General features: G+C 45.1%; 1 protein-coding gene across 1 annotated transcript in view; it reads left to right on the top strand.

Moving 5' to 3' along the window:
• Nucleotides 1-1,399: 1,399 nt before the first annotated feature.
• The window catches only part of TAOK3 (TAO kinase 3), a 44,123-nt gene continuing 34,113 nt past the window's right edge, over nucleotides 1,400-11,409 (top strand). The window contains exons 1-8 of the mRNA XM_036392891.2: nucleotides 1,400-1,489; nucleotides 2,650-2,860; nucleotides 5,421-5,492; nucleotides 6,332-6,433; nucleotides 6,706-6,751; nucleotides 7,346-7,442; nucleotides 9,431-9,544; nucleotides 11,185-11,276. Coding sequence (XP_036248784.1) covers nucleotides 2,741-2,860; nucleotides 5,421-5,492; nucleotides 6,332-6,433; nucleotides 6,706-6,751; nucleotides 7,346-7,442; nucleotides 9,431-9,544; nucleotides 11,185-11,276 — 643 coding nt within the window. The 5' untranslated portion in view covers nucleotides 1,400-1,489; nucleotides 2,650-2,740. The remainder of the gene's footprint in view (nucleotides 1,490-2,649; nucleotides 2,861-5,420; nucleotides 5,493-6,331; nucleotides 6,434-6,705; nucleotides 6,752-7,345; nucleotides 7,443-9,430; nucleotides 9,545-11,184; nucleotides 11,277-11,409) is intronic.

The following is an 11,409-nucleotide window of genomic DNA, read 5'->3' as shown; positions in this document are numbered from 1 at the left end:
CTCTAAGTGTTGACCTTTAGCCTCCCATTTTAAATAGCTTGAATACTGGAGCTGCACAGCCTTTCTTAATGGCAGAGAGGTTCATTTGACTGAAGATGGATAAACTGTTTTCTCCATCAGTTTGTTTTTATTTTTTTTAAAGCCAGATGGATTTTTTCTGTTGGCTGAAGAATGCCAGACCTGAAATACTGCATTCTTTGCCCTGTCTGCAGGGCTGTAGTAAATATAGCACCTTTGGGTGAGGCCAATCAGCTGAAAATGAATAAGCATTTCATTCATCTGGCTTTTGTTTATATTTGAGATTTTTTTTTAAAGCAAAACAGTGCAGAACCTTTTTTTGGTGCTCTTCAAATAGCCTTTTAACAGCTTGATACTATTGGCCTGTGGTGAGATAAAGTAACAAAAATAACATTTTTGGTAATGTTAGCTATTAACAGAAAGATTTCTGCTCATTTATTTTTTCCCTAATAAAGGAGAGCATGAGTTAGTGTGTCATTAAATCAGGTGCCTATTAATTCAGATTTTGGCAATGTAACTATTGCACTATGCTTAACTTGGAAGCATTTCTGCTGTGCATGTAGCTACAGGATAACATTTTCCATGAGCTCAGGCCATTCCCAGCTCTCCCTGTGTCCCAGTCCCCTGAGGGGACAGCAGTGGCTCTTTGGGGGTGTCCTCACACCCATGGGAGCGGGTGGCTGCAGCGGGGACGTCCCTCACCGTGACCTGATTGCAGCTGGTGTGGCTCACTGGCTGCTGCTCCTTTTCCATCTTTTCATTGCTCATCCTCTCCCTGCTGGAATTCAGCAGTGTTTGATTTCCTGATTTCCAGGGCTTTCCCTGGAACCTTCTGTGTCATCAGGCAGAACTCAGAGAGTCAAGTAATGGACACAGCCTTGTCAGCTTGTGACAGAATCATGGCATGGTTTGGGTTGGAAGGGACCTTAAAGCCCATCCAGTGCCACTCCCTGCCATGGCCAGGGACACCTTCTTCTGTCCCAGGGTGCTCCAAGCCCTGTCCAGCCTGGCCTTGGACACTTCCAGGGACAGGGAATTTTTCTGAGTTTTGTCCTTTTTATAGATTATCTAAAAAGCAGGGTCTGAGAGGGAACTTCCTGTGTCCTGGCAAGCTTAAGAGTCTTTATAAAAACCAAAGAACTTGGCATTTAACCTCTTTGCCTGGTTTTCTGTCCTCCAGTGCTGTATAGTCCAAGGGCTTTGGAGCACAGGAAGTGCTTATCCTCACCTAAACACACCCCATTAGCATTCTCAGCCAGTTCTCCTTGTGCTTCCCCTGTGGTCACTGGCCTCCACTGGATGCGGTGGTTTCGTGTGTTAGAATAAGGTGTAAAACTTCAGAATGATGTTTCTAAATCCAGTTCCTTGTTTCTCTTTGCAGAGTAGGAGATTCTGGAGGGCTGGGAGCACGGGACAATGCTGCTGGGAGGAATGTGAGCCACGGAGCATGGTTGGTGCCACAGCTATCCAGGTGGGCTCCTCTCACTGCCCCTCTCCTCCTTGCTCCATCACTGACCCTCAGCCAGGCCGAAATTCTGCTTTCATCCAGATGGCACTTGAACTCCAAAACCTTCTAAAGCCTTTTCTATGTGTGTTTTAATTTGAAATTCATCTGATTGTTACATTTCAGCTGGTATCCCATTAAATGTTGCCCTGGTTTGTATCATGGTATAGCTGAAGGTCCTGGTGTGTGTTTGCAGGAGTTTGTTGAGCACAGACAAAATGTGGCCTCAGTAAAGGAGGTGCTGAACCACAGGTGTGAAAGTACCTCCAGACTGATGGAAGCTGCTCCAAGTGACTCAGCTGCAGCTCCTCTGCTGCATTTTCTGTCAAAAGCAGATGAGTAAAGGCCCCCATCAGTGCTTTTCATATGAGTATTTAATGAGTCAATGCAGATTTTTCAAGATGTTTTCTTAAGAAATTGAAAACTTCCTTATATTAGGATGTTTCTTCCTTTTTTTTTTTCCCTCCCACACAAATAAAATTTTGGGGATGAATACTGAAAGTCTTCATTTAGATGCAGCTCAGTTCTGTGCTAAGGAAGAATTTAGGGAGGCAAAGATGTGCCCCGTGGATGGAGTTTAGGATTCTTCAAAAGCAATTCCATGTGCTGGGAGCAATCACAATCCAGCAGGGCTGGCTGTCATGCAGCTCTGAGTAAATAAATGAGAAATAACAATTACATGGCTGCAAAGTGTTGCTGTGGAATAGCAGCTGACTTTTCCACCAGCACCAGCTGGCAACTGGGAGTAGAGAAACAAAGCAAACAGCCCAGGAAAGTAGGAGGAACAACAGAGAGAGTCTAAAAACTGACACACTGGGAGCCTGGCGTGAAGGATAACAAACTCCTGTCACAGGATGTTTTGCATAGCAACAGGACTCTTGAATTCAAGTGGACTTCAGTGTCACTGCAGCACTTGCTTCCTGTGTGAGATAAAGAGCTGTTGTATCCTGAATGCATTTTAATCTCTCTATCTAAATAGGACTAATAATTAAAAAGAATTAGCTGGGAGGAGGAAGCAATGGTGAAGGCTATTGCTGCTGGAAGTGTTTCCTCTGGTGCTGCTGTCAGAGAAGTGTGAACACAACCACGTGCAGGGGAAGCAGATTCAAGATGAACTTTCCCAGCAGGTGCTGAGAGCTGTCTGCAAAGGGCTTTGTCGATGAGGGAAGGAATTGGCTGGGACTGGAGAGCACAGAGCAGTTCCTGACACGCTTCACCATGCGCAAAGGGGTGCCAAAGGACCCAGAGATTGCTGACCTCTTCTACAAAGATGATCCTGAGGAAATCTTCGTGGGTTTGCATGAAATTGGACATGGAAGCTTTGGAGCAGTTTACTTTGTAAGTAGAGTCGGTTCTTTTTTTGGAGAACAGAATAATTTCAAGTGATGTTTTGGAGGCTTTTGAGCATTTGTAGAAGGAGATGTTCCTTGAGTTTTTAGTGCTGTGTGTGCATTGCTTTTGTGATAACACATCTCAAAAAGAAGTGTTTCTAAACCATTCCTGAGCTCTTGAATGTTCCAGCTGTATTTATATTGTACTTACAGGGATCCCTGTGGCAGGGAAGAATGGTGAATCTGACTCCATGTTCTCAGAAGGCTAATTTATTACTTTTGATACTATATTATATTAAAGAATACTATACTATGCTAAAGAATACAGAAAGGACACTTACAGAAGGCTAAAAAGATAATAATGAAAACTCCTGACTCTTTCCAGAGTCCTGACACAGCCTGGCCGTGATTGGCCAAAGAGTGAAACCAACTCACAGCAGAATCCAATGGAACAATCACCTGTGGGTAAACAATCTCCAAACACATTCCACATGAGCACAACACAGGAGAAACAAATGAGATAAAAACTGTTTTCCTTTTCTCTGGGGTTTCTCAGCTTCCCAGGAGAAAGATCCTGGGCAAAGGGATTTTTTCAGAGAATGTGAATGCCACATATTTATAGCAGCAGTTCACTATAGTCTTAATAGTGCACCCAACTATCCAGGTCAAGTAGATGGTGTTTTTATGCTAAAAGTTGAATTTAAACAGCTGAAAATTAATTTGCCAAACTGGAATTTCAAGATACTTGGAAATCTCTACAATTTCCTTTATGGCAAAAGCTAAGAGAGAGTCCTCAGAGGAATGGGAATTCATACAGGAAGGATGTATGGCATTCATTGATACAGGCAAGAGAATTTAATCTGGAAATGAGAAAAATGGTGCTTTTACAGTTGGTATCAAACAAAGCCAAATCCAAAATGCTGGAATTGAAAATAATTATAATCCAGTTGGCATTAGTGAGACTGAAGTAGAATCAATATTGAAAAAAATCAGTTAAAGCCAAATTAAAGCTGTTGGAACCATGGTCAGCCACTCAGGAGGATCAGGTTCACTGGAGCTGGGTTTCTGAGTATCAGACAGTAAAGTATTAAGATAAGATCCCTGACACATCCAGCTATTGTTATAAGCTAATATAAGCTCTTTTAAGCATTCCAATTCACTGTTTGGAGTTGTGTGAAGTGATGGAGGTGTTGGTGGAACTGGTTTAAGGAGAGGAGCCTTAAATTTTATGTCATATAAGTATTTCATGTGTATTTAGAGGGATAACAATAGAATTTCTCAAGGTATCATCTCAAACAGGCCTCAGCACATGACTGTTCCCCAGGTGTGCTCACACAGCCCTGGAATTGTCTCAGCCAGGAGCATCCCAAGCTCTTGGAGCAGCCAGAACTTCCCCCAGCTCTGGGAAGGTGGCAGTGTGTCCTGCAGTGACAAATCAGCTGGAAGGACAGACACCATGGGCAGCTGGAGCTGCTTGGAATGGATGAGACAGGCAGAGAGAAAGCATTAATACACCTGAGTAAAACACTCTTGATCTCCTCTCTGCTGAAGCAGGGTGGCAAGTGCTGGGGAAGGGCTTGGCCTTATCCCAGAGTTATTCATTTTCAGCTTTCTCTGCCTCATTTGAGCTGTGAGGGGCCTGTGTCACCTCCCTTCAGTAATTCCTCTGCCCCACTGCTTCACTCAACACAGTTTTTCTTTGAAGTCCCCACATGCCTCAAAAAATGTCATTAGTTAATACATTACTTGAAAGGAGGATTTACCACATTTAGCTCCTATTATAGTTTAAGCTTTTAACTGTCACTAATTTTTTTTTTTTTTTGGTCTCAAAAATGGTTGGAGGTACAGAGATTTCAGCAGCTGTTTTAAGACCAAAAGCTTGATGTTTTTTACCCTTAACAAGCAGAAATGAGGGCAGTGCCAGTCCAGGCAAGGAGAGATCTTTCCAAACCTGAGTTTTTAGCCTCTAATTACCATCCCTGCATCATCCAAGCAGAAAAGTAGAATTTTGATGGCTGCATAATCTTCATTGCAAAACTAAGGTCTAGTGCAGTGAAAGGAAAGCTTTTAAATTTAGATAAATTCCGGGTTGAATCATCTTCTTGAAGCTGGAAATTGAAATAACTGTTTAAGAATGTCGGTGTTGTATGGAGTTTTTGGATGAAATCATGGGATTTTGATACACCTCTTTATTTGTTTCTTTGGCAAACATTTTGCCAGAGGTTCACCTAAAACTGCTTCTACTGTAATTCCAGTAAAACTGTGTTTTGAGGGTTCTCAGTAGGTGCAATATTGGGCCTTTTACTTATCAATAGAGAAGTAGCACAAATTCTGAGGAAGGAACAGTGGATATGGCCAGATAAAATCAGGGGAAAGTCTCCTAACAGTTGTGTGGTAAATCACATCCTGAGGAAGATGTCTCTGATATGCAGGAGCTTGCAAGGATATAGGAGAAGAAAAACCTTCATTTGCCACAGGCACAGCTCCCTCCGTGGAGAGGAGGGAAAAATGAAAATTTTTTCAATCTATTTCTTGCTTTTTTCAATGTTTCTCTTTCCCTACTCCAGGCTACGAATTCCCACACTAATGAGGTGGTGGCAGTCAAGAAGATGTCCTACAGTGGAAAGCAAACAAATGAGGTGAGGGGAATAAAGGCAGCTGTGCATTCAGGAGCTGTGGCAATGTGGAAATGGGAGCAGTGGAATGAGCTGCAGCTCTGGCTTGACCCCAACAGGACAGCTTTTAATGCTCCTTTCCATGGGAATCGTGGAGGTTTGCAGGGAGAAAATGAGTTTATGCACATTTTGACAAATAGTTCAGTGGAAGGAAGCGAGTGGGGATTCAGAATGCCTGGATGGGGCTTGTTTCACAAATAATTCTATGAAGAGCACACTGGCCACTGGAGCACATCTCTCTGAAATTCTTGAGGCTCTGTCAAATTGCAAAGAGCTGCTAATCTCAGTCTCATTTCAGTTGTTGTGTGTTTATGGTTCCTCTTATTTTTGTGTGGAACTTGGAGCCACTGATCCTTTGGACTGGTGTGTGGATGTGCAGGGTGTGTTTGTTTGTTAAGAGCAAACAGGGGTGGTTTAAACTCGTTTTTCCTTGCTTTTTCTCCCAAATGTCAGAGAAGGTGAGCAGCTCACTGCTACTCTCTGTAATTTCTTACTAACTTTGAGGCCACTGAACACCTCAATTTGCAAAGCAGCAGCATTTAAGTGAAATGTATTGCAGTTAAAATGAGGAAGAAAATTATTTTGGCAGTCCTCAAGCTGTTAAATATATCTTGGGGGGGTATCCCAGTGCAGGAGGGGCCCAGAAAACTGATTTACAACTGTGCTTTTGCAACACTGACTTTCCATCTTCATATTGTAAAATCATTTTATGGTCATTCTTCAGACTGTGTGGGGTGCATGAAAGGATGTAGAGGACTAAGAAGAGAAATGTATTTATACTTTTTGCTTTGTTCTTTCATTAGAAATGGCAGGATATCATCAAAGAAGTCAAGTTTCTGCAGCAGCTGAAGCACCCCAACACCATAGAGTACAAGGGCTGTTACCTGAAGGAGCACACAGCATGGGTGAGTGAGGGGCACGTGGAGCAGATGGACCTGCAGCACTCAAACCCTCAGCACAGGCTCTGAAATAGCTTTGAACAGTACTAAAATAAAGTCAAATTTTGCATCTTCTGATGGAAAGCTAACAAAACCTACTACTTTTTTTTTTTTTTTGCCTTAAATCAGGGTGTTAAAGCCACCATGTGATTTAAATTTGGAATGTAAAGATGTTTCTTAATTTCAAAATGCTTCCAGAGATACTTGAAGGCATGATGATCTCTTTTTTTTTTTTGCAGTTGGTTATGGAGTACTGTTTAGGATCAGCTTCTGATTTGTTAGAAGGTAAGTTTGATATATTTTGGATTCTCTTTTTGCCAGTGCTCCCCACCTGAGTTTGATGGGAGTGGAGTGGAGTTTTGCAGATGCTCCATTCTCTAGGAACAATTTTAGGCTGTCCCAGTGCTACAGATACTTGGCATGCACATTCTAATTCTGTCAAATGAAGGTATAAAAGTGTACAGGTATGTTCCTGTAATCTGTGCCTCTTTAGGCTGCCTGTTTTTGGAATATCCATAATAAAATCCTGCAGAGATCACCTTTGTCCTTGCCTTGCAGTGTTCAGGAATAATTACAGATGGGTTTTAGAGCAGGAGGTTGATGCGACCTCAACACTGGAACAGCACCTGCAAAGAAAGAGGGGAGTCTAAGTCAAAATAGGGAATCAAAGCCAAAGTTTATAAAAATTAGTGTTCCTAGGGGGCCAAGATCACAGGATCACAGTTTGCGTTCTTCCCTCACAGGGAAGAAGTCCTCCCTAATTTCTCTTTGTAGCAGATTGGTGGGATTCCTTTCTTTAAAACACACCTTCTCAGGAAAATATCCCATTTATTTTCTTCTGTTTTGTTTTAGTTTCTTGATTTTTTTTTCCCCCTGTAGTTCACAAGAAGCCACTCCAGGAAGTGGAGATTGCTGCCATCACCCACGGTGCCTTGCAGGGGCTGGCCTACCTGCACTCCCACTGTAGGATCCACAGGTGAGGCTGGAGCTGCTGCCCTTCCATCTGCTGCTCCCTGGAGTCTCAAAGCTGCTTGGAAACTTATTCTACCAACCCTGGAAAAAGTTATTCTACCAACATTTTCTCTGCCTTGGTGGCAATTGTTCTGTGCAGACCCTGGTAACAAAGGCTACCCAGGAATGTTGCACTGAACACTAATAGGAGAATATCACCCTAAATGTGCCAAATAAATTGGAATTCACTGAGCTAGACTATTTCTAAGACTAGATAATTTTTAATATTTACATGTGAATAAGTAAAACTGTATTGGCTTTGCACAGCCTGGTTTTTGGTAGCAGGGAGGTCACAGAGATGTGATGGAATCACAATTAGGTAATTGAAGTGTAAGTCGAGGATAAAACTACCTGAGGAGAATTCCAAGCACTTTTCCATGGAAGGTGGCAGAGCCCTGGAACAGCTGCCCAGGGAGGGTGTGGATTTTCCCTGTCTGGGGACATTCCAAACCCACCTGGCCACGTTCCTGTGTCACTGCTCAAGGGGAGTTCCACTGGGTGATCTCCAGCTAAGCCCAGCTATGCTGTGCTTCTGTGACCTGGATTTCATCCAAAGGGTACAGAGGCTATTCCAGCTTTTCCCTGCTGAGCTGGGGAGCTCAATCTGCTCACCCAGAAATGAGCAGCAGCGACACATCCCTGCTTCTGTGGCTGCTGCGACAGAAGGGGACAGGCGGGAGGGCGAGCCCTGCCTGGGCGGGGAGCAGCGCCGTGCTGCTGCCACAGCCCCACCGAGAGCTTCCTCTGCCTGTGGGAACGGCGAGGCCGAGGGAGAACGGGGAGGATTTTGGGGTCGGGGACGCGATTTTGGGGTCGGGGACCCCATTTTGGGCTTGGGTCCCGCGGGTCCGGCCCCGCACGGGGACCTGGCGCGGGGGCGCCACCTGGTGGCGAGGGAGCGGCGCTGCAGCCCCCGCGCGGCTGATCGCGCGTGGCGCCGGGGCTGGGAAAAGAGGGAATTCTTGGGGTTTTATTATTTAATGGCAGGCATTTTTTATTATTTAATGGCAGTTAAAATGATTGTTAAATTATTCTTAAATTATTAAATTAACATTATTATTAAAGTATCAAATTATTATAACATTATTGTTAAATTATTTAACTATTTCTATAATAATTAAATAATTATTTAATTCAAAGCTGGCAGATATGTTGTTGATACCTGATGTGGCTGTTGAGCCATGGTACAGAATCACAGCATGGTTTGGTTTGGAAGGGACTTTAAAGTTCTTCCAGTGCCACCCCATCCATGGCAGGGACACCTTCCACTGTCCCTGGTGGCTCCAAGCCCTGTCCAGAACACTTCCAGGGATCCAGGAGCAGCCACAGCTTCTCTGGGCACCCTGTGCCAGGGTCTTATCACCCTTATAGGGAAGGATTCCTTCATAATTGTCCATCTAACCCTGCTCTCTGTCAATAGGAAGTCATTCCTTGTGTCCTGTCCCTCCATCCCTTGTAAACAGGGAATAAATCCCTCTCCATCTTTCTTGTAGGCTCCCTTCAGGTGCTGAAAGGCTACAATTAGGTCACCCCGAAGCCTTCTTTTTTCCAGGCTGAACAATTCCAGTTCTTTCAGCCTTTCCTTGTGGGAGAGGTGCTCCATCCCTTTGGCTGTTTTCCAGGGAAGGTGACAGTGAAGGGGACAACCTGTGCTCGCTCTCTTGTACTTTTGAGGTGTTCGTTCTTGCACACACAAAACTTCAGCACTTGTCCTGCAGCAGAAGTGTTGGGATGTAGCACCTGTGGGTGAAATATTCCATATATTACTTTTGAAGCAGTGCTGCCCAGGGAATGGGGGAACAGAGGCTACTCTGGGCTTGCTGCTGAAACACTCTCAGTGAATTCCTCTCTGTCCTGTCCCAGCATTACAAATTGCAGACAAAGGCATCTCACCAAAGTTTGCATCATGCTGAATTACTTCTTTTTCCTCTTTTTTTTTTCTCTCTCTTAAAGGGATATTAAAGCTGGAAATATTCTTCTAACAGAACCAGGTCAAGTGAAACTTGCTGATTTTGGGTCTGCATCTATAGTGTCTCCTGCCAACTCTTTTGTGGGAACGCCTTACTGGTGAGTGAAGCCTGCAGTGCTTTAGTCCTTCATAGAACTGCTCCCTTCCCTTTCCAGAGCTTCACAATTCAATAACAATTCCTGGGTAAAATCTTCATTGGCCAAGCACTTTACCTGACATCCCTCTGTCCAGATCTTCAGGAAGTCTGTCCTTGCTCAGGGTCCATAAGGAGAGGTTTGGGCTGTGCAGTGCTTGGAAATGGCTCCACTCTTGCAGTGCCATTGGCTTAAAAATACCTCACACTTGCCCCAGGTGATGGCACTGAGGCATTCATGAGTGAGGCATTCATGGAGAAAGGGGATTAAAAATACCTCACACTTGCCCCAGGTGATGGCACTGAGGCATTCATGGAGAGAGGGGATCCTGTTGGTCTGACTGGAAGTCACACAGCTACTTCAGTCCTGTTCTGAAGGAATTGCTGAAGGGTCACCCGAGTTCCTTGGCATTCCCAGCACTGAGGACCAGCACAGCTCCATGCTCCATTGATTTTGTGGCAGAGGCCCCAGGCAGTGCTGGGAGGTCACCATGGCCCAGCCTTGGAATGAGGCCGTTTGGCAGGAAGCCTTTTTTTGGAAGAACACAATTTAAGAGGCTGAATTTTTGCAGGCTGGGCCTGCTGCTTCTCTGTCCCCATTTCATCCCTTTATCCTGGAACACCACTGCTGCCAGTTTCCCTGTTCCATTCATGGCTGCACCCACAGGCTGCATTTGTCTGCTGGAAATGCTCCTGGTGTGCCAAGGGGCAGCCTGGGGGAGGGTGCAGGGGGTGCCTCTAAAGCTCTCCCAGCCCTTGCTGTCAACCTGCAGCTATAATGCCTTTGGAAATAGGGGGGTCTCCCATGTGCCAGTGTACTCTGCTAACAGGAAGATGATTGGGTTGACCCTTTTTTCCTCCTCCCTTTTCCCCTTTTTTCCTCCTCCCTTTTCCCCTTTTTTCCTCCTCCCTTTTTTCCTCCTCCCTTTTCCCCTTTTTTCCTCCCCCCCTTTCTTTTCTCCCCCCTTTCCTCTTTTGCTTTTTTCCCCATTCATCTTTTCTTCTCCTCTTTCCCCCTTTTTTCCCCCCCCCTTTCCTGTTGTTTTTTCCCCTCTTTCCCCTTTCACTTTCCCCCCTTCCTTTTTTTCTTCCCCTTTTTCCCCCTTCTTTCCTCTCCCTCTTTCCTCTTTCGCTTTTCCCCCCTTTCCCCCTTCTTTTCTCTCCCCCCTTTCCCCCTTCTTTTCTCTCCCCCCTTTCCCCCTTCTTTTCTCTCCCCCCTTTCCCCCTTCTTTTCTCTCCCCCCTTTCCCCCTTCTTTTTTCTCCCCCTTTCCCCCTTCTTTTTTCTCCCCCTTTCCCCTTCTTTTTTCTCCCCCTTTCCCCCTTTTTTTCCCCCCCCTTTCCTGTTCTTTTCTCCCCTCTTTCCTCTTTCACTTTTCCCCCCCCATTCCTCTTTTTTCTTTCTCCCTTTCCTCTTTTGCTTCTCCCCCCTCCTCTAACAAGTTTCTGCTGTGGTCAGTGCCTGTTCCATTCCAGCACACTCTTCCTCATCCCCCTGCTGTCTCTCCTGGCCTGTGCCTCTGCTCAAGGGGCTGGAGCCACCTCAGGTGATGTCCCTGGAGTGTCCCTGTGTGTCCCTGACTCAGCCTTTGCTCTGTGCTTGGCAGGATGGCACCAGAGGTGATCCTGGCGATGGACGAGGGGCAGTACGATGGCAAGGTGGATGTTTGGTCTCTGGGGATCACATGCATCGAGTTAGGTGAGTGAACACACAGCTGAGATGGGTAATTAACTCTGCAGTGTGTTAGGAACTCCTGCAAAAAGGGAAAATCCTTATTCCTCATCAGTTCTCCCCTTTAAAATGAATTGGAGCACCCTGACGGTTGAGTTCA

Source organism: Molothrus ater, chromosome 18 (genome assembly GCF_012460135.2).
Source record: "Molothrus ater isolate BHLD 08-10-18 breed brown headed cowbird chromosome 18, BPBGC_Mater_1.1, whole genome shotgun sequence".
Lineage (NCBI taxonomy): Eukaryota > Metazoa > Chordata > Aves > Passeriformes > Icteridae > Molothrus > Molothrus ater.
Note: the sequence above shows the minus strand (reverse complement) of the source record. Positions and strands in the feature narration are given on the sequence as shown.